Source organism: Lineus longissimus, chromosome 11, assembly GCF_910592395.1.
Source record: "Lineus longissimus chromosome 11, tnLinLong1.2, whole genome shotgun sequence".
Lineage (NCBI taxonomy): Eukaryota > Metazoa > Nemertea > Pilidiophora > Heteronemertea > Lineidae > Lineus > Lineus longissimus.
In genome coordinates, this window is record NC_088318.1 from 9,142,240 (window position 1) to 9,169,650 (window position 27,411).

General features: G+C 40.8%; 1 protein-coding gene across 1 annotated transcript in view; it reads right to left on the reverse strand.

Annotated features, from left to right (window-relative positions):
* The window catches only part of LOC135495924 (uncharacterized), an 80,382-nt gene that overhangs the window by 24,502 nt on the left and 28,469 nt on the right, over positions 1-27,411 (reverse strand). The window contains exon 2 of the mRNA XM_064784947.1: positions 5,544-5,686. Coding sequence (XP_064641017.1) covers positions 5,544-5,686 — 143 coding nt within the window. The remainder of the gene's footprint in view (positions 1-5,543; positions 5,687-27,411) is intronic.

Here is a 27,411-nt window from a genome sequence, read left to right on the forward strand (position 1 = left end):
GGGATGAGAAAGGAAACCTCACCATTGACTGAATGGCGGGAAAGACTGCTCCAGATTACATAGAACTGATGGCCTGTCGATGCAAACGCATTTGTCAGGAAGGGGAATGCATATGTCTTGATAAAAGACTAAAGTGCACACCAATGTGCAAATTGCAAACATGTGGAAATATGAGAGATGATGATGATGTCGTGGTTGAGGACGTTGTAGATATGGAATCATGTAGTGATGACGAGGACGATTGACTTTTTTGGAGAAGGGTCCTTTGGCATTTGCATCTTTTCCAGTGGTTCATCTTTTGAAGACGTTAGATCCTACTGAGAAGAAAAGTTCAGTGAACTTTACTTTTTGGTTTGATAGGATATTTGGCACTAAGTTTTAACATTTATTACATAAAATGTCGGTGTAGTGGGCCTACACAGCGTTGCCTTTGTCGTATGTGGCCAACGTTTTAAGCAGCCCCCGTAATTCATGACCTTTTGACCTCAGTTGACCTAGTTAAATGCATTATATTAGAACACACCTTACGGTTTTATCAGAGGCAGCTATGCTTAACATTTTAGGGTCTTAAACTATTAATTGGGTCCATCCATTGCGATTTAACAGTCGGTTATGTTTCCCTTACCCCATATTCTGAAATTTCATAATTTCAGATTTTAAGCACTCCGTAGAGTTGTTGTGGATTCCAAATCTATCAAAATAATTTCCTATAGCCCCTCTGAAATTATATTTAGAGCATTAGAAAACACTAAAAAAACAGATTTCAAGTGTAAAATGTTTGAATAGTTGACCCTCAGCATTACTTTTTTGCCACGTGTTTGACTGTCACAGATTTTGAGCAACCCTCAAAATTCGTGACCTTTTGACCTCTGTTGACCTAATTACATGCATTACATCAAAACACATCTTAGCATCTAGTAGAGGCATCCTAGTTGAACATTTTGAGGTATAATAATAATGATTTGGTCCATCCGTTACCAAATGGCAGCTTCTTTTGTTCCCCTACCCCATTATTCAGGGCCCCAAAATTGACCGAAATTGACCATACCCTATCATGAAAACCGGCTGAAAACTACCAAAAAGCTACTAATTGAACAGGGCTATCATTTGAATTCATAAACTAGAGATACCAAGGAACAAAAACATCACTATGAGACTTTGCCACCAGAGATGGTACCGACATTTGATCTGGCCCATGGACTATATGTGTAATACTTTCGATCCCCAGAACATTTAAGAGTTTACTATGATGACTTCTCTTTGGAAGTCCTAAAACACACTTGACAAAGTTACTCTGAAATTCATCTGCACACTGAATCTCCGTGGGACGGAGATATACACAGTGACAGCTTTAAAGTAAAATGAGATATACACAGTGACTGCCGTATCCCAGAGATAAGTTTTAACATCGGTGGGTAAACCCGGTTGGTACACTCATGCACTCATGTAAGCGGGCTGAGGATACTCTTTTTTCCACATGTGAGGCACCCGTAAGACCTGCTGTAAAACGAACACCAAGAACATCAATAAAATCAGTATCTATAATGACATCAGTACCCAGGTACCAAGTAGGGATCTGCTTTATGAAGCTTTCACCGAAGATAATACAAATCAGATTCTACCGCATGCCAACTTAAAATAACCGAGAACAACCCATCCCAAATATCACATAGCTTTGGCGACATACCATACTGTAGGTGCTCAGCGGTCACGCCATCTATTCCGGCAGACTTTCCGCGTTTAAGTGAGCGAATGGCCTTGCGAACCTGTTCCGAGCTTTACAACAATCCTTTCGTAGTCATTTACATTTGTCTCAAATGTACATTTTACATACTCGTTCACAGCGGGCTGCTGGGGTTCGTAATCATAATCAACCTTCATGATGCTGCCAAAATAATCTGAGAAATCAGTCTTGGAAAGTGTTGTCGTATAACTCGATGGTCTCTTTTTCAGCAGATTCCAAAATCTACCAACATTACCGGCTCGGAAAAATCCATCCAGAGCTCTTAATGGCTGTGGAAACACCATTTGCAGGCAGGACTGAGAGGCTCTGCAAAATTACTTTTTAGCAAACTTATAACAGTCAAAAACAGCCCCCTGCCTGGGCCGGCCGTTATAACACCAGATGTGACACCAAAACTTTTTAACATCCCTTAAATAAGTGAGGTCAGCACTCAATATAATAATGAGCTAATTATAACCAATTTAGCTTGTTTTGGCTCTTGTCAAACTATATAATTAACTAAACAAGAGCCCATGGCCATGGGCCTGGCGCTCAGCTGAATGTAGATATGCTCAGTTTTCTTTCCTGGGGCAGTTTATATCAATATTACATGACAAAACTGAGCTAGTGGTTTCACAAAACTGAGCAAATGGTTTCCAAGATGGCCGCGTGCCAAAAAAAAACAAAAACACGAGGAGCTTTGCTCGGTCCATCTGGTTGTACATAAAACTCCATATAGTGAGTGTGATTACAAGTTAAAGGTTGTAACACAGATTAAATCTTACTATGTAGTTGCGATGGTGACTTCGACAGTCACAACCCAGTAGACAACCAGTAACTGCAGTCTGGACATTTACATCAAATTCATTGAAGTTAACCTTGAGACGAACCAGTCCATAAGCTACAAGGTTACAACTAATACAACTAGTGAATGCAGTCTGGACCTTTGCATCAATTCCTTTAAAGTGCAGGTTGAGACAAACCAGCCCAGTAGCTGCATGGTCACAACCTTTGGGCAAGCAGTTAAGGCAGTCTGGCGCTTAAAATCAAATCGTTTGAAGTGCAGGTTGAGACAAACCAGCTCAGTAGATGCATGGTCACAACCAGAAACCGTCTGGACCTTTACATCAATTCCTTTGAAGTGTAGGTTGGTTGTGACAAACTAGCCTAGTGAACATGGTCAAGCCTAAGCCGGGACAGCCATGCAGTAATTGCCGTCTTGACCTTTACATCAGTATGATGCAGTAAGTCATCATAAGGGGATTAATATGACCACAACCTATACATCCGGGGTCTACTTGATTAGCAATTCAAAATGGCTGCACCATAGACCATGGATACTCGTCTATGTCATAAATTATGCCACGTCACCGCCAGAATCTGAGGGTGAGGTGGTATGTTTGGCCTATGACCCGTCTATGCGGCACTACGTATCAGCACTGTTTTAACATGACCAAAAAACCATTTGTAGCCGAGCAAATAAAAGTTGTAAAATTGACCAATTATCTCAGGGTGAATACAGATAAAGAAGCCTTAGACTTAAATATAAAAATTAATTATCAAAAGGGATTTTTGAAATAATATTTTCACAGTGGCGACTCCTTTTGCTCGCGATTAGCATTTTGTAACACGTGCTTCTTCGGTCTTTTTTGCTGTGGGTGTCTGATTAAAAGACGCAATTTTCTTGTAGAGGCAGTTATGCTTTTATATCAGCATCAGCTCATATATTATCCGTGTCTATGAAGTTCTATATTATGCCGTCAAATGATTTGTGATCGCATTAAGGTAAATGGTTTTGTAGACTGATAAGTCGCCCTTTTCGCCCATTCAATATTATCCCATGAATATGCCATGTGTCTAAACATTAATCTTCATTTTATTTACATGTCAAACGTTATTCGTTGATGAATCAAATTTGTTTTAGCTCAACATGTGACCAGGGGTAGTGCAAGCGACTATAGGAGCGCGCAATGACCCAAGGGGAAAGTAAGGTTGATATGACCTTGAGTCTTGTTAGGTCATGTGGAAGCCTAGATTGTGACCAACGCCAAACAGTAATCGAATAACAATCAACAGAAGTTGAGCAACATTACATTAATTGATAAAAATAGTCATTTTTTTTACTAATGTGAGCTCACGTTCAGGCGAAGTTTCTGACCAACTAATTGTTATTCTGTAATCAAATATTTTATGGCGTACTACTGCCCAAACGATATTTTGTTAGGTTTCTCACTTAGTGGTGTTTTGTAGGATCTTATTCCTCCAGTGTTTTTTGACTGCGTTAATGTTCGGAAAATTGCTGTCACTTTAGTGTTACAAAGCGAATGTCGACTGGTTGTGCGGATATGTTTGCATGGTCCATTGGAACACCTTTTATAAAATCTGGAACCTTTATGTTCTCACTAACACTTTCTTACCCTGGCTAATTGCCATATGTGGCGGGTAATGATAGTTTATGCTTTGCATATTACGGATATTACGGATCTGGTTAAAATTAATATAATCTAGAATTGCATGTTACTGCTGGGTTTGTGATTTAAGGCAGGTCATTTTTCCTGAAACTTCCAATCTCAGGGACCAAGATTGTTTTGGTAGGGACAAGGGTGGTGCAGTTATAGTCATCAGAAGGGGTTTAATATGACCTTGAGTTCTGTCAGGTCATGTGGAAGCCTAGATTGTGACCAACGCCGAACAGAAATTGAATAACAATCAACAGAAGTTGAGCAATATTACATGAATTGACAAAAACAGTCCTTCATACAAAATCATAAAATACTAATAACTCATTTTTGGACATCCTTTTACCTATTTATTGTACGAAGGGTCAGGTTTGTTTATTGTCACATCATTGTCGGAAGGGTGACACTGTCGTTTATAAGCAAGGGCAAATCTGCCTTGTAACAATGGGCAATGCAAAAAGCTTTCCGCTGAAAAACAACCTTCTCCAAGAATGCCCCTAAAATTCACAAGGTTTCCATCTAAAATTCATGACGTCGCCCCGGGCAATTATGTGGGATGTTCATCTCTAAGTTTGGGGTCGTTTGAGTAAGCCTTAGTTCAGACATGCCCTGGATTGTGCGATTGTAAGACACCGCCAATAAAAGCACACGTGGAATAAAGTTGTTGCCTCTGTACTCTACCGTAATCCGCAACTGGATAAAACTGGATAAATGTTCCGGCCTGCCTGAATAGGCTACGTTAATCTGACTGACGGTATTCCGCCATTTTGCCGGATTCTCAAAACTTTGGGATCGTCAAATGGAATGGATATCGCATAATTTCTGACAAACTCTGCTAAACTTCATCATTTTAATATTGCAAAACGAGTCAAAACTGGCGCAGTTACGCATAGATAAATGTAGTGGGCTTTGCTAACCGTGCCGTGCGAAAGCTAGCTAATATAAAAAATATTCTACACCGGTCAAGCGTAGACAGATAAAATCATTCTTCTCGTCCCATCCGATGAAAATGTTAATAATAAACTTGTCTGTGATTATAGAAACTACAAATCAAATACATTAACTGACATTCATTTTATTCGAAGAGAGATACCAGTCGGCCCCATTCAACATTAAAGCAAACAAAATATTATCATGGTTATTATATTCCTTGTTCTAAAACTCTTTTCTTAACACCATTTTTATGTTCAACGTATAAGTTATACTAACCGGTGGAAATTTTCATTTTCAACCTCGGTCTTTTCCACAAACATACTGGCTACGAGGTTGTGTGTAATAGCTGTGTAAGCCTTAGAGTAGAATTGAATATTATGATAAACAATGTACATGTAGATGTAGATGATATAAATATTTCTGCTTACTTCATTTGATGTTTATGGAGTCTTGTGATGTCATCAAGGCGGTGGTATGCATCATGGAGGAGGAGATGAGAGTCTAGCCATTCTATCTGCAGTGTAAGTTTTCTCTTGCCTTTTTCCAGATAAAAACATTCTGGTCCATTGTTCTGAAAATATAGCAACGAATCGATAGGTATTTCAAAGTTCTGCTTGGAGATGATACCTCTAGCATTATTATATGTATTTAGCAGTGATCCAGCTTAAAATAACAGGCCTAGCGAGTGAAAAACGCAAAAATCGGCTGCTCCAAATTCAAAATTTTAAATTTTCATGATTTCCCAGCTCTCCGCACCCCATTTCCAACTCTAAAACTGTTGATTTAAGCACCACACCGCTAAATACATATACTCTACACCGCCCAAAAAACCACTAAAGTTCCTTAACACTATTTTTCTTAAAAACCTAACTAATAAAGGGTTCAAATCAACTACTCATGCAAAAACGTTAATCCCCAGAGTCATATCCAACATTTCTAACATTTCCACGTTACACACACATCAAAATAAATCGAAAAAAAACCAAAAAAAACACGCTCTCTCACATAAGATATTTCACTAAAAGTCCTGCTCCTATCACACCAACGACAATAAAAAGATATTCATAGTTTTTCATTTCCTCACTTGGTTTGTAGAAATATTTTAATTCAGTCATTTTACGAAGTTGTACTTTATTATCTGGATGAAGGTCGTTGTAGACGACAAAAGAAGCATCAACATTTCGGAAATCAATTGCACTTTCATTTTCTCTTTTCAATTGAAGGTTAACGAAATCAATGGTTTCTTTTCGATGTTCATCCCAAGCCTTAGATTCCCTTTGTAATTTTTTGATCCCTATCACAGCTTTGACTGCACCTACAATTTACAGACAAGTTTGGCAAATCTTCGAATCTCAAAAGGTATAACGTGTCTCTGAACTACATGTAGCTAGTGTCCTTGAACTTCCCTTGCAATATGTTCATTGCTTCGATGCGCTTCATTTCACAAACCAGCAAGTCATAGGATGATGCGGACTGTCTCGTAGATTTATGGAAGAGAAAACAAATTAAAATCTTCTCCAGAGATTCGAACCCGGGAACTCGAGCTCAGAATACCAACGCTCTAACCGTCTGAGCTGGGGGGGGGGGGGCTTTATTGTGAAATACTGCCAGCAAATATATCTTATATGAATGGTGATTATGCTTTATTTTTGAGAGATTAACCAGAAATTTTCTCAAGTACATGTAATAGAAGAAGATACCAAGACAAAGCTGAACATTGCTGAGAAAACGTAGACAAAGCATACATAATCACTCACAGCAAAGAAAAAAAGGCTTTCTTCCTTCAGTTGCCCACTGGAAGCCGCTCATAGATGTTGAACAGAGATTACACACACATCTGTTAAGGCGCATTTCAAGCAGCCCAGTGGCCTTGAGAATAAGTGTGTTGGCAAATAAAACCAGAGGTCTCGAGTTCGAGTCCCGATGAGAGAACCTTTTTATTTTTTTCCTTCCAGAATTCTCTGCATAGGTCCGCATCGTCCCACGGCTTGCTGGTTTGTGAAATCAAGCGCATCGAAGCATCAGAGGTCTGTCATGTTTCAGGCCGTATTCAGAATGACCTTTCGATCGTTTGAATTTCTTACTATTGCCGCATGGGACGCTCTCGTTTTGTGCATGCAGTTCAGCTTTAAGGCCGGTTAAGGTCGGTTCGGGCTGGTTAAAATCCCACTTACACGCTGCGTGTTGAACCGAACAGGTCTCGATCCGGATCGAACCCGCATCGTGTAAATGGGGCTTTTACCACCAGCTCTAGGATTGCCAATCGTTTGGCTTTCGTAATGTCGGCTTATTATAACATCATCACATACCACAAACAAGTTATATTATTGTCATTAATTTTTTTCATTTAAATCGTACCACGCGCTTGTGGTGATAGATTAGTCAATTCACTCATTATACCTTGATGATAGTAAACCAGCGGTTAACAATGAATTCAAGTGCTGGTAAGCTCGTGTCCCCAGAATGTTGTCCCCAATACAATCCAGTTACATACTGAAACTTCTTTCTGGGATATATTGGTCACTTCTTATAAACTGTTCTCTCGATGGTTACGTAACTTACAATTTGGCCTGATAGTAGGACTAATATACTATTGCGGTTCTGTAGAAACAACTGCGATTAAAAATGAATAAGGTACAGAAAGGTCGCATCTATATCATAATACTATAAGGCGGCTCGATAAAGTGCCATTTAGGGGTAGTGTTTCGTTTCGAAATTTTGCACGTTTGCAGGTGATAATTATGTTATCCTGATGCAACGTTACGGTTTTTTTCGGAAATTTACTTCAGCGGAGCACTAATAAGGGATTTTTAATCGGACACTGTCAATTCTCCTTACCACTCACAGAAGCCAAGTCATTGCTGTTTAGTTATGCAGTAGATTAATCAATTACCTGCACTCCCTGTGGGGTGACTAACATTACCTGTTGAACAGCTGGCTGTAGGGGGATGATTGGAACAGCCTGTACCTGTTAACCTGCTGAACCAAGGATAATGTTATTTTCAATCCACGATTGCAGGTCACCTGATCTTCGAGATTTCGCGGGGAAAGAAATTGTAAACAAACGCATGTGTGCAGTTCAATTGTAAACAAAAATGTATTTTTGGTGCTTTTGGTTGCTGGACTTGGGTTTTCCCGCAGTAAGGAGCTGGGTCAAATTGGTGGTCTATTGTTTATTGCTGCTGTGTTAGCCAGTGCCAGCCCTTGTTTATGAAGGGATTTTCAAATGAAGGTCTGTTTATGTGCTCACCACAGCTTTCAATACTTGATGTATCTGAAGAAGCACTCTGAACTTAGCATGCCCTTATCAAGGAGCTGCTCACGGTGTTGAACTTCTAGCTTGCCTGTCGACTAAGTGCCTTGCCCGAGATCATGTTACATGTAGGAGGAGCACGCATTTTAAAGTTATAGTACATGTAGTGATAGGCAATTGGGCCGAGCCATTTGGAGGCCGACATGTGAAGGCCTATCTGGGTTCTCCTTCTTCTCCGTATAAAATGGGGCATATTGCTGACTAAGGAACGAGGCATATTCACATTGCCTCATCATAAACATCGGACCAATTGATATACTTTTATGTTCACGCATACAGCACGCCACAGGGTCCGAGTCTGTGGACAAATGGTTGGTTTAATTTGTCTCTTCGATATTGCTCCTTTGATATTGCATTAGCTTTTCATTGCAATTCAATCTATTCGAGGTATAGCCCATTTGAACCTGCCTGCGCCACGGGTATGATGCTAGTACACACGTAATCGCAGACCCAGAAGTATTAACGCAGCAGGAAGGGGTGGGTGCTTGTGGTTTCTGAGTGTGAAGGGGTATAGGGATGTCTGTTGACTGTGCTAGACATGGTGCCAGTCTCTCTTAAAGCACAGTCAACAGACATGTGGTTTCAGTATTAGGTCTTTCATTGGGCTTACTGTATTTAGCGCAATATTACGCTTAGCGCAATGAATAGGGGAAACCCAAAAAATGGTACCTAATTCTATGCCTATTCAGAAACACACGATAAAATGCATGCAATTGGACATCGGAAACGAGGTGTATTACTTCCGGTTAGGAGTGTTGACTATGGCTAAATACATTTACCACACATGATTTACCAGGAACATGATTTACCACGAGGACGGACCTATAGCTCCGATATTTTGGTTTGTATCGAGTTGGTCTTTGGAGCTGGGTGGATGAGTTCCGGTATTCCCGTCAAATTGATGAGAAACAGACTTCAAGGATAAAAATAATATTATCAGTGCGGTGCCCTAGTAAGCGCGCAGCGCCTTTAGGTTGGGGGAAACCCCCCCCCCCCCCAAACCCCTTGGTTGGGAACCTGCTATAGTTCCTTCCGCCAATTTTTTGTTTTGATAGACAGTTTTCTCCGTGTATCGCTTTAGCAGTAACTCAACTCCATCATCATTAATAGCCGGCAAAGAAAGCCCCCCCCCAACCCCCGTCCTTCTGACATGTTTTAGCTAGTGCATTGGGGGAAAGGCCCCTCAACCCCCCTATTGGCTTCTCAATAAGTCCTTCTGAGCTGCTTACCCCGGGGCGCTTGAGTGGAACCTCCAAACCTTCATGATGGTGCAGTCCTTTGACACGTTTAACCCAGAGCGAGGAAGAGGTACTCCTTTGATGGTACCCTTACTGCAACCCTCAACCATCATTACCCTTCCTTTTCACTGGCATGATATTGCCAAGACTACCAAGAGGTCGTACTGGTGGCTTGATCCTTGAGACAATTGCTTGTGGTCGTACCTGGGCAACCAATTCAAGGGGTCAGGGATCAGGTTTTTCCCCCACCAACATGTTGCCGAATGGTTGACGCATAAAAAATTGGTTGGAAAGGGTTTTTGCAGGCCAAGAGACTGGAAGACGCTTGACTCTTGAGGAACACCAGACTGATGAACAAAGAACCTGAGGAACATAGAACCCTCTTCATACCTGGGAGCATAAAAAGCCTGCTTGCGAATATTGATTATTCTTTAGAAAAAACCAGAAGATCTGCAAAACCAATGGTATCCCATAAAAACATACATTCCTCCTTAAGGTGTCTTCGGATCCCCCCACGGCCCATGTGGAATTCGTTCAAAAGGTTTATTGAAATCTCAAAATAATTTTGTTTTCTCGAAACGCCTGCCCGTCTTTTGCTTCATTATTTCGGGATTATATCCATTTTAAGCATCTTTTGGATATTATTACTAAAGTATCAAACATCAAAACACATATGTCGGGGAGTAAACCCCCTGAAATTGAAGTGTGATTAAAAAACAGTGTGAATATTCATGTGGTTCTCTCTCGGAGCTCAGAATAGTCAAGTTGCTTCATTCGCGCGTTTATCTCTTCTGGCGGCCATTTTAAGTTAAATTTAAGCCATTTGAATGAATCCATTGTTTACATTGGATACGTCGTATGCACCTTAACCATAGTAGCGCTTCGCAGAAAAGCCTTCGCGCTTATAAAATAAACACAACCACAGAAAATGCATTCAAAGTACACTTTTTGATAATAATTTCGAGTCTATAAGGGGAGGTTTGCTCCCGAGGCGTAATATTACGCTAAATGGGTGTAATATTGCGCTAAATACAGTAAGCCCTTTCATTGTAGCAATGTGAAAATGTGACCAAAATAAGTGTTGAATGGTGAAAGCATTGAAAAAGAAGTAATGTTGTTATTGTTGAGGCCCTCAGATGATTATTAGAAGAAGACATTAATAAATATTCCAACGAAGTCTGTACATGTAGACTAGAAGTAGTCTTAAAACTTAAGACGACAAAAGAAACAAATACTTCAAAGAAACTTTCTTTTACCGTCTTAACTCCCTCATCAGCGGCAATTACTCAGAAAAAAACGTATTCGTATCGAGTACTTAATAAACACAGTGCATGCGCTTAAACCATGACATGAATTGCTTTTAAAACACTACCATGTTAGAAAGTACCCTTTGTGGTTGATCAAAAACATATTTTGAAGCCAAATCGATAGACGGAAATTGGTTAAATCTCAAGAGAATTAGGAGGACGTTTCGAAACCAACTTGATTTCCGTGCATCGACGTATATATGGCGTCAATCGGATTGTCACAGCCAATATACGTCGATGGTTCATTCGAAAAGACTAGAAGGCAGTGACAGTAGCGACACTTCGCAAACAGCACTGTTCTTACTTATATTTTATGCCAAAATAACGTGTAAGTAAACTGATCAATAATGTCTTTAAATCCTTATGACTCCGTGCAGTGAGGGCATTGTTCCATTCCCACAAATTGCTTACTTTTAGTACTAGCACTTATTTTGCCTCGTTGTCGATTGAGTTATCTTATTCAATGAAACGGGGCATTTTCTTTGTAACACGCTGTAGGCCCAGATACCGGCGTACAGCTGGACGGGACAGAAGTCAAACCAGCTACAAACACTGAATCAAGCGTACATACTATTAGTACATGTGTCCACAGCAATACAAGTTGAACCAACAATGAACCTTACGTGATCAAATTTAATTGATCCATTTTAAAATCGCTTTGTGAACTTATGGTCACAGTACCGTGACAGTCGGAATATTTATCCATACCGAGGTTGATCATTGGCAAGTGGGCGGAGCTAACCTCAAATTGTTCTGTGAGTTGTGTTTGCCCCCGTTGGTGTTCCAATATGTCCTCTCCGGCTGGATTCTAGAGTAAGTAGGTACATTTTTACCAATCAACCCATCGAAGTGTAAAGTGCTCAGAATAACAAAGAAGAGGAAGACCATCAACACCAACTTGACAATGCTAGGCCACCAATTAGAGCATATTAATCAGGGAAAATACCTCAGAATTGAACTAGATAAAGAACTAACCTGGGGGCCACACATCGAATAAACTACCCAAACCAGAACTATACATTTTCTCCGAAGAAACATAGGCAAGTGCTCAGAAACCACTAAGGCAAGAGCCTACACAACAATGGTAAGATCACACCTGGAGTATGCTGGCAGTGCCTGGGACCCCTATGTCCAAAAGCATACAAACAAACTGGAAAAAGTACAATCCAAGGCAGCACGCTTCGTCACAGTCCAGTACCACCAAGAAGCCAGTGTCACCAAGATGGAGTCCGACCTTGGATGGCAAACCCTGCAAGAGCGAGGCTTTGTAGGAAGAATGTCGCTGTTCTACAAGTGTACACATGACCTAGTTGCGCTGCCAATTGCATCGGGCTTTCATCAACTGCAACAGTACATAACCAACCATCAATATGCATACATCTTTCCAACATCCAACACCGACACATATAAATACAGTTTCTTCCCCCGAACCATAAGATGCTGGAATATAATGCCGGTGTAACATCTGTGGTTGTTCCCCATGTGTCAGTGTTTCCAAACAATAGGCAGCTAGAGAGACCACGACTTTTCAATAGGGGGGATACACAGAAAAACTTGTCAATCTATTTTTGAGCGTTCCCAAACAATGAGGGGAAACACTCAAAAACAGAAACACTCAAAAACATTACACCGGTCTATATTCTTCAACTGAAGACAGTAGCCACCTTAAAACTCCAACTAAATCAACATCTGAGGAAAGGCTATACCTATTGGTCGTTCCACAAAGAGGAGAATATTTAATCGTCCACGCCTGGGCAGGCTGAGTGCTAAACACCTCAACAAAAGTAAGTCGCTCTCTAAACAATTCGGTTATATTTCTAAAGTATCCACGGCAATGCGATAAAAATTGCAGGATATCATCATACCAACATTAGGCAAAATGATTGAAAAGTACAGGGGCATACCTATTGTTATGCATGAAGAATCTTCAATTAAGTGTAAAAAATGCCATTTCAAAATAACTACTTTTGTGGCAGGTTTCAGTGAGTATTAATGCAAGTATCAATTCGTATCTTGTACCCCCCCCCTCCTCAAGGGTACGACACCTTATCACCCTATAACGACATCTTAAGGCTCAAGCATCACCCTTTTTTCACCAAGGCTACTTTTTCTTTCGTCAAGACATCACCATCAACAATATATCAGTTGTCACCATCATATAAAGTAACCGGACTAATTTTACTGGGTAAGGCTGTATGTTCGACAAGACATCGACACATTAGCATCCTTATTCTTTCCAGCTTCGCCAAATTTTCACTGAAGGAAATATAAACACTACTCAAGCATCGGCAAAGATTAGTGGTGATAGCTCAACTACCCTTGAGGAGGGGGGGGGGGTACAAGAAACGAACTGATACTTGCATAAATCACAACTGATTGCATGGCCCGCACTGCCAGTCAATTTCAGCCTTAGTGGATCAGTTCTGTTATTTTTGAAACTGCACGTTTTTCATTCAATTGAAGACCATTCATGCCTAACAATAGGCAAGGCCTTGTCCTTTTCACCCAATATGCCTAATGTTTGTATGATGATGTCCTACCATATTCATCGCATTGTCATGTTGATACTTTAGAAATTATGACCAATTGTTTAGGGGGGGGGGGGGGGGGGGCTTACTATTGTTGAGGTGTTTAGATGAATACCATCAAGGACAGTGTAAATACGTTCAGTTCATACGTTCAATTTTCAATTTCAAGTTTAGTTCAAGCTGTTAAATTACGTTTTCACTGATGAGTGTCGGAAGGATTACCGCCACACACTGGGACCCCTCGCAAACATGCAAAATAGTCCAAGCCAGTATGATGTGGAAGTAGAAGTAGAAGTACCGCCCAGGAAAAAGTAAACAGTATGCTGAATCGCTAGTTGTGCGAAATCCGCTTTTAAGCTTGAATGCTCTTTGTTGAATTGCGCGTCCCCACCTGTAAGTTTGTTTTATTTCGTAATAAATACACTAAGACACTTCCACAGAATGTCTAACAGCATAAAGTTGACGTAGATTGAAGAACCGAAATGTTAGTAACGTGTTTATTGTATTATACAGCAAATCTGAAATCATAAACTATACAAGGTGTGCAAAATCTCTAAAGACTCCAGCCTTTAATGTACAAAAGCAATCCCCTCTCATGTCACAAGTGTTTCTACACCATGAATCTGACGATGCACTTTAAGGGTTATAACAGCCTGGTAAATACTTTACAAATTTAAACGACTGGATGTTTAGTAGTTTAACATCATAATGTGATAACAACGATAACAAACCAGAACCTATCGGCACTTTGATTTATGAAAGAAAGTAGGATACAAACGCCTTTATACTGTAAAGTTTGCGATAAGCGGTCGTGGCGCGAAACCGGCAATATGGAAAATCAATAATAACACATGTTCAGGGCCGTTTACATTCCAGGTTAATACGCTGTGAGGCACACTGTGACATGAACCTCTAGGCTCACAAGTTCAATGTAAACGAACGAGTAGTTCATAACAAGGCGCTCTTTATTCGAAAGAATGGGTATTACAGCTCTTCGTCGTCAAGAAAATGCAGATCATTGTCCTCGTCATCATGGTCATCAAAGTGCAAAATGTTCTGGTCTACGTGTTCAGGGACGGGTTCATCAGCCTGAACCAGGCCACATGCTCGCCAGGCGGTGTGAATTGCCTCGGCGGTTATCCGGGCCCAAGATTCGCCAATCAAACTTAACACTTCACCCCTTGTTATGCTCAATCTTATGCTCAATCTTCCATGCTTTCCACCTTTTGCGGAGATAACTTTTGAAAGATCTGATAATCGTCTTGTCCAGTGGTTGCACTAAAGGTGTGCACCTCACCGGTATCATCTCAGTGAAACCGGGGGCATCTTCAATTTCCTGACGGATTTGTGCATTTCGGTGAGCGGGGAACATGTCCCATATCAAGAGAAATGGGAAGGCGTCACCTACAAAAGGAAGAAGGCATACGTTGACCCAAGAAAGAATAGTCTGCCAACTCGCCCAGCCCGTTTCAGATCCGCTAACTTGTACATTTTCAGGAGCGTTTTCCCTCAAGTTTTGAATTTCGTCGCCATCTGCGACGAGACCCTTAAAAATGACACTTACTGTCATTTTTCTGCCATCGAACGTAATTCCAAATGTTACGGTGCAACCTAATTTAGAATTGCCGCGAGAAGTTCGCACGTCAATTTGCTTCCTGCCCTTGACATCGTACGTGTACTGGGGTGCCATATCCCAAAGTGCAAAAGTTTCATCCATGTTCACGACTAGTTTGATTCCATTTTCCTCAACATTCTGAGCTACGTCATCCCTAAAATTCGCCACAAGTTGCCCAGCGTTTTCTGGTATTGTTTGCGAATCTTTGCATTGCTTCCGGAAGCTAAAGCCATTTCTTGTTAAAAATCCGCTCAGCCATCCTTTGCTTGCTCTGAAATCAACCAGTTGAGGCCTACTATCCCGGTACTCTTGCTACCGCGCTGCTGGAAGCTCTGCCCACCATTGATTGAAAAACCGTTGTCCCTTCTCCATCAAGTCTTCACCGGAAACGGGTACTCCCTGCTCCCGCCTAGTCTCTGCCCACTTTCGTACGTGTCTGTCCACCTCGGGCCAATACGCTGAAAGAATAAAGAGTACTAATTTTCCCAAAAAAACTAATGCTTCCGAATTCTAAATTTTACATAACCACACTCCTCTGTGAGAGACTAGTTTTGGCATTTTCATCGAAGGTAACACTCACCAATCCCTCTCTCTCTTTGTCTCTGCATGTGGCTCTGCCTTGTCGTGGCTATCCGATGTCTATCTCGGAGATCTTCCTCGTTAAGCCATCGGCGCATCGTTGCTGCAGGGATGTTGTGAGCTCTTGCAAACTCTGCCGCAGTCACGCCGCGAGGAACCCTAATGTTTTCATTTTGGTAATCATCGATTAGACGAATTTTTTCTTGAATTGAGTATGACCTGTGGCGGCGAGGATATTGTGCCGCGGCAAAAACTTCTTCATCATCCTCAGGTTCAGGATTAGCATCACCAACAGCGTCACCTCCGTTTTCCATAGAAAAGGCCAAGTGTGCCAGGAGGCAAAAAACACAGATTACTTTCTTCAGATTCATGATACAGTACATGTACTTCACGAAGAGTCGCATGGCATACAGTAGGGCTTTAACATTTTTCCCTTTAAAATTACGTGACACTAACTTCATTACCTTATCGATTTTTATTTACAAAAGGTGAATAGCCAGTACCCCTAGTTTTACGCACTCGGCCTGGTTATTCCAGTGCATTCAAATACCGTCCCATAACATGATCATTCATAGATCTTCTGTATTGCCGGTTTCGCGCCACGACCGCTTATCGCAAACTTTACAGTATAAGCAAGCACATGCTTTGTCATGGTGTGTTGACTGCTAATTGGATCAGGCTTATTAGACAAAACAATGTTTTTTGACCAATAGCTCTACCACTTTTGGATCTCAAATTTGATTGAAATGGAATGAAAGTAATAGGAAAACGTAATGTCTCCCCGCAGGTATTCGTAGGTATTTTAAGCTCTGGCGAGAGTCCTTTAAGCCCCTGGGTTTCCGCTAACCATCCCACCCCAACTTTCCGCTTTTTAAGAAATATATTTTGCTAAGGTATCACTCTTGCATGCTATCACACAATCCATGCAATAGTCCATAGTGAATTTTGTAATCGGAACTCTCTGTAATTGATATGCATCAGAGGAACGATCTCTTATCCTTTCTATTTTGTTGAGCGTTTGATGCACATTTATAAAGGAAGTTTTCATAATAACTGTAGCTTGCAATGCACGAAAGGAGCTAAAATGATATCACTAGAGGTCGAATTTCTCAAAATCCTTTTAAAAATACCAGGGCTTCCAAACATGGGGCATAAAATACCGTGCTTAAGGGATCAATAAGGTGTGAACCAAACACTCAGAGTAACCCTACATGAGAAAACATGTACTAATTACCTCACTCAATTAGGTCACTCTGAGCGTTTGGCTCACACCTCCTCATTGACCAAATTCAATATAGGCCTTTGATCTTTAATGCTCTTTTTGGGGAAGCGCTAGTTTTTTTTTCACCGATTTTCTCGAAATCTGACCTTTCATGGAAAAATCGGATAAATCAGGAAAATATCGAGAAACTGTTAAGACAAAAAAGTATCCTAGTGTAGGTAACATCGTGTGTATTTGCCTACCTGTAGCTCATTCAACTCATTAAGGACTTTAAATGGAATGAGAACGAAGTAACCAATGGAGCATGCCTGTACGTTAACGATCGCCTACAATGATAACGAAATAAATACTGAGCTCTCTGGTCCTTTATGAAAATATCTGAAAAGCGATGCGACTGCGCTGCTTCTATAGGGGAGAAATACCACCTCGCCACAAGAAGGCAAGAAGCACACGTGCACTTTAAACCTTGACTTTTTTGTCACAGTATGATTCACTCGCATGATACCATATAAAAAAATGCGTAAAAACTTAGTAACTTTTACTATACGTGCATTTACCAATAACTAATCGGGCCTTAAGCGACAGACCTCCTACGCTATGAACGGTGCAAAAATCAATAACATGATGGTCGTAGTGTAAAGCTGCGCGAAGCCGCATCGTTTAAAAGCGCGGACATGTCGGGCTGACACACAAGTAGTGGTTACGGTCACGCACCTGTAATTAATGGTCCGGTCGAAGTTGTACAAGAAAGAAGTCCCTTTAAAACTTGACTTTAGCTATGAATATGAAACATCATAGAATATATGGTACTAGTTGATACCCGTCCTACGGACGGGTTGTACTGGTACGGGCGTTATCAATTGAGTATTTCTTTGAACACCCACTGTCACTACCCGTCAAGTTAGACTAGACGTCAAGTTAGCCCAAGGTCTGCTGAATGTCTCACTCCCCGAGACTTCTCACCGAGCTCATATGACCGAAATGACCGAAGACAGATATAGATGCACGATCCACGGCTGACTCGGAAATGAACACGTGGTGGTTTACATGTCGAATGGTGTGTCACAGAATCACCAATATCTGAGCAAAAAGCACTTAAAAAACTCGGGAAGATCCCTGGTTTCGGTGGTGCAGCCGCAAGATAGTAATGACGGTGACTCACAGTGGACAAATCAAGTCATTCTACCGAAGAAGTAAGCTGAAATGCGTTCCTCAGTACTCTGCGCCCAACTCCGAGAATTATTATTAGATATGAGGATGATATCTGTGAAGTTTTAAGATCGCTTATACGCATGCAAATATCCCAGACTTGCCAGTTTCTGTGTTTCTTAGGCTTATATACATTGTGGTAGAAAACGTCTAGTACAAAGAAGTACAAAGAACGCCTGGCTCGCGCCAGACTAATAAGTGAAGAAGGTCTGGCTGCGCCAGACTACTGTGATAAAATGACCATTGCAGAGACTCTGTGACGTAGGCATATACTTTTTACAATTAAAAACGACGATAACTTGTCAAAAAAGCTTAAATACAGTGGGTTAATATCCTACTTGATCTAGGAGTTCTAATACTCAGTGTCGAATCTTGGCCGGCTGGATTTTCGAATGCATGCTGTTTCCACGTACGTTGCTGTTACATAACTGATGATGTCAAGATCGAAGGAACCCTGACTCAAATCCGTCACGCCTGAGTGGATACAATTGTGGACAATCTCAACCGCAGGTATTGTAACCGTAACAAATCAGAATGGCTGAACAACATGTAAAGACTGCCACGTTTGAGAGCTTCGTGCGTGACGCCTTCGCTGAACTTAAGAAATCGATGAAAAGTAAATCGAATAACATTGAGCTATTAATTAAGACAGTAAATAAACTCAGCAAAAAAGGAAATCGTCCTACACTCATGGCTGTCCTAGATCTAGAGACTGAGGCAGAAACGATGTTGCGTGGCATTTGGCGATGATACGTAGTTTCGAATTGCGGTGTGGCGGAATTAGGCCACTAGCAAACGGGACGGAAATGGATGGAATAATCGAGCCTGATGAGAATTCGGGCCAGGAATCGGACAAAACAAACGATGATTTAAATAAAACCGTGAATAACTCGGAAAACTTAATAGCTATAGCACTATGGAGGGGATGTTTCTCTCGGAGTTCGGAATGCGAATGGATGGACTGAATCCTAAAACGAATCAGAGTAAAAGTTAAGTCAGATACTATTCATAAACTGGATTGTGAGACACTGGCTATATGCGAAACGCATTTAAAATTTGGGAAAGAGCTTTCTATCCCAGGATATCAATGGTTCGGACAAATCCGGATAGATCTAAACCCGAGAGCGACTCGTGGCTCTCGTGGTGTTGGCGTGTTAGAAAACATGTAATACTAATTTCGTTCAATGTGCAAATTGTGGATAAATCGTACGAAGGAATAACTTGGTTAGGGTTCGCTGCTATCTCATCGGATTACTCCTTTTGCGTATGTGTGGTATACTTGCCGCCAGAAAGGTCATCGCGTGGGGACACCTCACAACAATCGTATGATACCCTGCTTAGTCAATAATATTTGTTGCTGCCGATTAGCGGCTTTTTTTAGCATTGACGTTGTCAGTCACCATGTGTATCTGTCTAGTAGTTTCTAGAATGTTAGAGTAGGCCCAGTATCCCTAAACAGCTTTTAACTACGAAAGAAAAATCACGCTTAGCCAACTCTAGAATATTCCCAATGCTACGAGACCTATCAGTCATCGGAATGCACTTATCATTATGTTATTATCGTTCACGTTAAGTGTTCTTAATCGTTCCACAACTTTCTTGGCTTTGATCTGTGGATATTAGGGGGTTTCGTTAATTATCACGAGAATGTACCTTAATGGGAACTGACACCGCCCAGCGGTTTAGTCAACTTTTCGACTTTCACCGCCCGTAAAAGTCAAACTTCCGACTTCCTGTTCGTGTTCAGATTTGTAGCTCCGCCCCCAGTGCTCGAGCATGCGCAGTACAATTTGTTATTATTGAGAATCATGTCGAAAGTTCGCGTAATAATGGGGCGACCAAAAAGAGAAGCGACTACGCACAAGGAGATCGGTCCAGCGAGGACAACTAAAAAGTTGCCTCAAGAAAGGGAAGCGCTAAGCGAGGACGACGCCAGATTAGCAGAGCTACAACCAGTGTTTGGTCTCACAAAATGCGTGTCCAGCAAGCTGGATGAACTTGAGGATCTGGATAATCAGGTGTCCGAGAAAACCGCGATCGGGAAGCTTAAAGCGGAACTGATAAACACAGATGATATCAGAGGATGAGCTATGAGGCGACTCATAGCTCTTTAAATGCAAGAGTAACGGCGAGAACCTGAAGCCGGCTAGACCCGTCACGAGCTCACCTCAAAGCTCATCAGAGTCAACTTAACGTAACGTAAATTTGCCAAAACTTAACCTACCAAAATTCGATTGCAATATTCTCGAGTGGAATACGTTTCTGGATAGTTTCAATGCAGCCATACACAACAACAAATCATTGGAGGACATTCAGCGCTTGCAGTACCTTAAGAAACACTTGGTGGGGGAGGCCAAGGATAAACTTCGAAATCTGCTTCTCACTAACGCAAACTATCGGCAAGCACTGGACATCCTGAAGAAAAATTACGGACAAACGTATATAATCATTAACGCTTACATGAACGATTTCTGGAGAATACCTAGACCAAACGGGTCCCTGGCAAGCCTCCAGAAATTCTACGACAGGATTGAAACATCGATACTCGGTCTATCCTCTCTCGGAAAAACCGAGGATTCATATGGCGATTTACCTGTACCCATCATTCTCCAGAAGCTAACGAAGGAAATACGTCAACAGATAACAAGAACACGCGGAAATTCACATTGGAATATCAAGGATTTACGTTTGGCGATAAAATCGGAAATCGATACGTTACGCGCGGGTGAATTCGCATCGTCCTGCGCCGTCGGTGAGTCTCAATCTTATTCAGAATCAAACATGTCAAATTTAACCGCAGCCTTCGTAGCCAAATCCCGTCCGCCTATGACATGCATGTTTTGTAAGTAACAGCACTACTCGGCTCAGTGTACTATTCTTACTGATGTCGCGTCGCGAAAAGGAAGGAGATAATCATGAAGGGAGGACGCTGCTTCAATTGCCTGGGAAGACACAGAGCGAAGGAATGTACAGCCAGAGCTAAATGCAGGAACTGTAGCTGACGCCATCACACGTCAATTTGCAGCCAGGATTCAAGCGCCCCACCGCTAGTCCAGCCCACGACGAAACAGAGGGCCAAAACTGTCATAATATATAACCTGTCGCCCCTTGTCAGAATGGACTCGTCCGTTTAATAGGCCCTACGCCTTGGTCAGTTTCAAAGACACTTTCTTGAAGTCATCGGCCAAAGCAGGGCAACCTGTCCTGTCCTCTCATCCATGTATTTTTCCTCTGCCAACGTGGCAAATTGGCCACCCATTTATGCCGTTCCAAATGCGAACTTTGTGGACCAACTAGGAGGAGTCAATGATAAAAACTGTAAGTCTCATGATTCTCGGCTTTCCCAGGGTTAGCTTTCCCGTAATATTGATAGTATTTAGAAAGACTGTATTTTAAGATATTCCCGCTGTATTATATATTTGCAGAAGAAACCGCACAGCCGTTTTGTGACAAGCTGAGAGAACTACGTTCCATAGTATATATATGTAGCATAAGTTTGACTGTCATCAATAAACGCACGTGTACAGAGAGAAACCTGGCCTTGTTTCCTTCCCAGACCACCATGTCAGTAACCCCGAATACTCGTTTGTGACATTTGGCGAACCCGGCAGGACAACTTCCCGACGAGAACGAATATAACGGCCGTAGGATCTCGAGGGTAGACGTTCCAGTTCCGACGAGAAATTTGTGCAGGGTGGTCATGAGTGAAACAAAGAACATTGTGTGCTGATATAATGTTATTTGCAGTTTGAGTGAAAGAAGAACATTGTGTGCTGATGTAAATGTTATTTGCAGTGTAAAGCTGAACATCTGATTTCCAAAACGGTTGTGCATGTTTGTCTGAGTTTAGAAATATTAGGCCCACTTAGTGATAGTTTGATGCATAAATATGTCTGCAAAGATTATCAAGCAGTCTATGGACCTTGGCAAAGAATTTGATTTGACTGGTAATGACATTCGTGACTATGTTGATAAGTGTGTTGCCGAGTATAATGCTGAAGCGGCTGAAGCGGCTGAAGCGGCTGAAGCGGCTGAAGCTCAAAAACAAGAAGCTGAGGCTAACAAGCGCGAAGTTGAAATTAAGGTACGAGAGGCTGAAGCTAGAAAGCGCGAAGATGATGAAAAACGCGAAGAGCGGAGATTGGCTCGGGCCCATAAGGTTGAAATGCAACAATTCACGCTTGACATAGAAAAAGCTAGGGCCGACGCAGCCGCAGCTGGTACAGTTACTATTGCTGCAACTAATGGTACAAGTTTTAGAATGCGCGCGCCTGAAATTCCAAAATTTGACGAAAAGCGCGACGATATGGATGCCTATATCGAGCGGTTTGAGCGGGTGACGGTTCAACAAAATGGGAAAAGCCCGAGTGGATTTTTCTGTTGATTACTATTCTTTCTGGCAAAGCTCTTGCCGTGTATTGTCAAATGAAGGGAACAGATGCTCAAGATTATGATACAATCAAAACTGAATTGCTGAAACGGTACCAACACACCGAGGAGGGGTACATATATAGATTTCGGGACTCTAGACAGGAGAAAATGAAAACTCCACCTAATTTGTTGGAAAATTGGATCGGTATCTTGAGCATTGGGTAATCTTGTCTGGAACAGCCAAAAGTTATGATGGTCTAATAGATCTTTTGTTGAGAGAACAGTTTGTTCTGACTTGTTATCGATCGTTAGCATTGTTCTTGAAGGAGAGAATATTGGTGAAATGGCCAAACTGGCCGAACAGTATCTTGAGGCACATGGCAATACATTTGGACAGTTGAAAACAGATCAGAAGCCTGAACGCTTTTTTCGAAACGAAAGTAGTAGTCGTGATAATAGTCATGCTGGGCAGAAACCGGTTGTAGACAGTAAAGGTCAGAAATCAGACCAGAAGCAGGCACCTGATGGCAGGGGGGCCAAGGTTTGATACTCGTTGATCTGGTTGTTGGGGTTGCGGGAGTAATCGCCATAGATTTTCTGATTGTGAATCTAACCCCAGAAAAGGTAGAAATGGTAGTAGGCAAAAAATAACCACCAGAATAGATCTGCTGGAAATATTGCGCGATTGGCATACTTGAATACGAGCGGAAATTCCGATGTGTCCTAGTACTGAAGTGAAAAGTGACCAGTCCAGCAGTAAACAAGGTTCGTGTACAGGTCATGGTGGTTGTAATTCAAAGTCTGAGTCTGATTGTTTCGATCCAGCTTTACAAACTGGTATGGTTAAACTTGCTTGTTGTCGGGAGGTGAAGATTGTAACGGGAGCGTGCGATGCACATTGAATAATGAAAAACGGGTAAAAAATGCCCGTACTTAAATGTAGATTAGGTAACTTTGTTGTTGACACATTTATACGTGACACTGGTTGTAGCGGCGTTGTCAAAAGAAGTTTGGTTGGGCCCGAGTTGATGACTGGAGAATCTCCTTTGTGTTTTTTAATTGACGGGACCGCGAGAAATCTTCCCATCGCTAGGATTAAGGTACACAATCCGTATTACTCAGATGAAATTGATGCCTTATGCATGGAGGAAGTGTTTGATTTGATCATAGGCAATGTTCAGGGTGCACATGATCTTAGTGATCCTGACCAGAACTACAATGATTACATTGAGGTGAATAGGCCTTGTCCTCAGGGAGGCGAGTCTTATGTTCGTTACGATCATGGTGACGTAACAGAACCTGGTGTACATGACGTAGGCCTACCGGTTGTTGACCCGGCTGTTAGTAAAAGGATAATGCAATCTACGACTTCTACGACTATTGTTGAAAAAAAGACCAAAACCTATCAATTAGGAAAAAACACAAGTGTTTTTACCAATTGATATTGCCTTATTTCCAATACAAAACCGAAGTAACCTAGTATGCATTATCCTTTTACTTTACATACTTTACTAGAAAGTTTAGAGTGATAGTACCTAATGATTAAAAAAGGTTTGAAACAAAAGCAACTTAAAACTTCTGAGATCAAGTTAATAGATGTATTTTAAAGGGGGAGAGGGGAGAGGGGAGAGGGGAGGGGGGAGGGGAGAAATGTCTTATAAGGGAGATGATATCTCCTTACATCAATGAAGAATCTCATAAATTTCGTTTAGTTGAATGATCACCGGAGCGCGAGCAGTCTTTAGAAGTTTAACGTGAATGAATGAATGCATAATAAATGATCATCGGAGCGCGAGCATTAGGACTTAGTCCTAAGCAACAAAGTTGTGGACTTGAGTGTCTGAACTTCGTGTCAGCTGTACATGCGACTGATATTTAATAAAAAAAATTAATCTAAATAATGAGTGATAAAAACCAAAAGGTTAATTGCCCAACGTGTACTAAATCCATTGCATACAGCAATATGGCAGCTCACAGGAAGACGAAGGGACATTTAAATAAATTAATGGTACAAGTACATTCTCTTCCAAAACTTATCCCTAAAGGTGTAAATAAGAAGCTTGTCTTTGAGACTGAGGAGCTTGATGACACAAATACAGTGGATGGAATTGAGGTGGCAAAGGAGTTTGGCAAGCCTGTTGTTACCATTAGTGAATATTGATAGAGAATCGAAACAGGTTTTTGAAATCAGGGAAAAATTAGAGGAATTACTTTTTAAGCTCAATGATTACCACCATAAAATAAGCATATCAGTTTTCGCCCAGTTCAATCGACCTTCGGCTGTGGATCATAGCTTGGATCCGTCTTCGACTGTATATCATAGCTTGGATCGACAAAGTGAAAGTGTCACACCCCCCATTCAGTCTCCAATGGAAAGCATGATTTCAAGGAATCAGGCAATCTATGCAGTAACCAGCCAGCTTAACTACATAAAAGCACAGATTGAGGAGAGATACTTTCAAGGAAGTGGCTTGTCTCTTAACATAATAGAGTCCTGTGACATGACAATAATACAAGAGGTGCAAAGGTGGTCATTACTTTAGATTATCATTTAACACTAAAGCTGTAATAAATGTAATGTCACCGGAACATGGAAATGATCAGAAGTGTTTGCTCTGGAGTCTACTGGCTGCTAAATAGAACAACAGCATTTCGTGTGAGGGGCAAACAAGTTTTAATGTAACAGAAATTAACACCTGCAAGATGTATGAAAATGAGATTAAGATCGACTCATTTCCTGTATGTATTCAAAAGGATATCCCTAAAATCGAGAGCGATGACAATCTTAAGATTAATGTGTTCAAGTTACAGAATGAAGCTTCTAAAAACATACGTGAGGCAAAATTAGAACCTCTCTAACTGTCCGATAATCGTAAGAATTATGATGATAATGACGTCATTGATATTCTTTATTTCAAGGGTCATTTCATGTACATAATTGACATCAATATGTTCTTCGGGAATGGCACTAATACTGTGTATCTCTGCAGGAGATGCATGAATTACTTTTATCGTAAATCTATACTTGAGAATCATAAGAAGAAATGTAATGAACATGAATATTGTAAGATTAGTTTGCCAGAACCAAATAGTAAATTCTCTCAACTTAAGTTTGGAAAATATTCAATAAAGAATAGAGTTCCTTTTGTTATCTATGCAGGTTTTGAGTCAATAAACACACCTGTGGAGAGTACCAGTAAAAAACATTTTAAACAGAACGCATCAGCAGTTGGAGTTTATGTTAACTCTGATTATCAATATCTTTACATTAATCAGTATTTAAGTCATAGAGGCTCTGATGTTGTAGATGTGTTCTGTAATTGGCTTATCAAAATGGAAGAACAATTCTCTAATATATTGAACAGTAACTTTCCTGTAACAATGACAGATGAAGACTGTGAGAGGTACCACAAAGAAACACACTGTTACTACTGCAATGAGTTGCTAGGATAAGGTCAAGGACCACAAAGGTAGTTTTAGAGGTGCTGATCACAGCTCTTGCAATCTGAATGAAAAGAAATCCATGTTCGTTCCAGTGATTTTTCACAATCTAAGTAATTATGATTCTCACCTATTCATTAAAGATTTAAAGACTAAATTACCTCAAAATAAGAAACTTAAATTACTTGCCAAAACAGTAGAACAATACATTTCATTTCAGTTAGGATGTTTTAGATTCTGAGACTCTCACAGATTCCTACAGTCCAGTTCAGATAACATAACAAAATCAATGGTAGACGATGACTTCAAAATAACAAGACAGATATTCCCTGATACTACAGACTTCAAACTATTGAGGAAGAAAGGATCAGTTCCTTATTCCTTTTACACGTCACATGAAAGCTACAATGTAACCTATATAGAGAAGTCTATTTCTTTGATGAATTAAAGAATGAAATGGCATCTGGTTCTGCCTATGATGAAGCTAAAGCCATATGGGATAACTTTAACCTAAGAAATCATGGAGAATTCATTGACCTTTGCCTAAAAACTGATGTGTTACTTCTGGCAGATTTATTTGAAAAGTTCAGGGAAGTAAATTTAAACTACTTTCAGATTGATCCATGTCACTGTTACTCAGCACCAGGTCTTACATGGCAAGCTGGTTTGAAATACACAGGAATAAACCTAGAACTTCTAACAGATAGCAACATTGTACTTACATTTGAAAAGGCAATGATAGGTGGTACTTCAGGTGTGATGGGAACAAGGCATGTTAAGGCCGATTGATCACCACAAACATTGATGCTAATAACCTTTATGGTTGGGCTATGATGGAACTTCAACCTTATGGTAGTTTTGATATGACAGATATTGATTCAACAGTTGATGATAACCTCTATCTAAGATGGATTATGTCCATACCTAAGGATAGTGATGTAGGTTATTTCTTTGAGGTATTACATGATGCTACAGTTTTACCTCAAGCATGGAATGGTACTTAAGAAGGTTCATTCTGTGATAAGCTTTAAACAGTCTAAGTGGTTGGCGACATACATTGACTTTAACACAAAAGGAGGATGGACTCTATGACTGATTTTGATAAAGATAATTTTAAACTGATGAATAATGCTTTCTACGGTAAGACCTGTGAGAACATAAGAAACCGGTTGGAGATTGAGTTGGTAACAGAAGGTGAAAGAGCCAGGAGTGTAATGGCTAATCCCAGGTTTTCATCAATATGCATATTTGACGAACATAATGCTGCTATTAGCATGAGGAAAACATCAATGAAATTTAACAAACCAATTTACATAGGAGCTACAGTACTTGCATTGTCTAAATTATTAATGTTTGAATTCTACTATGAGGTGCTTCGGCCATATTTTGGTTAGAAGAACCTGTAACTACTGTATCTTGATACTGATTCCTTTGTACTTAAGATAAATACTGATGACTTACTGAAGACCACAA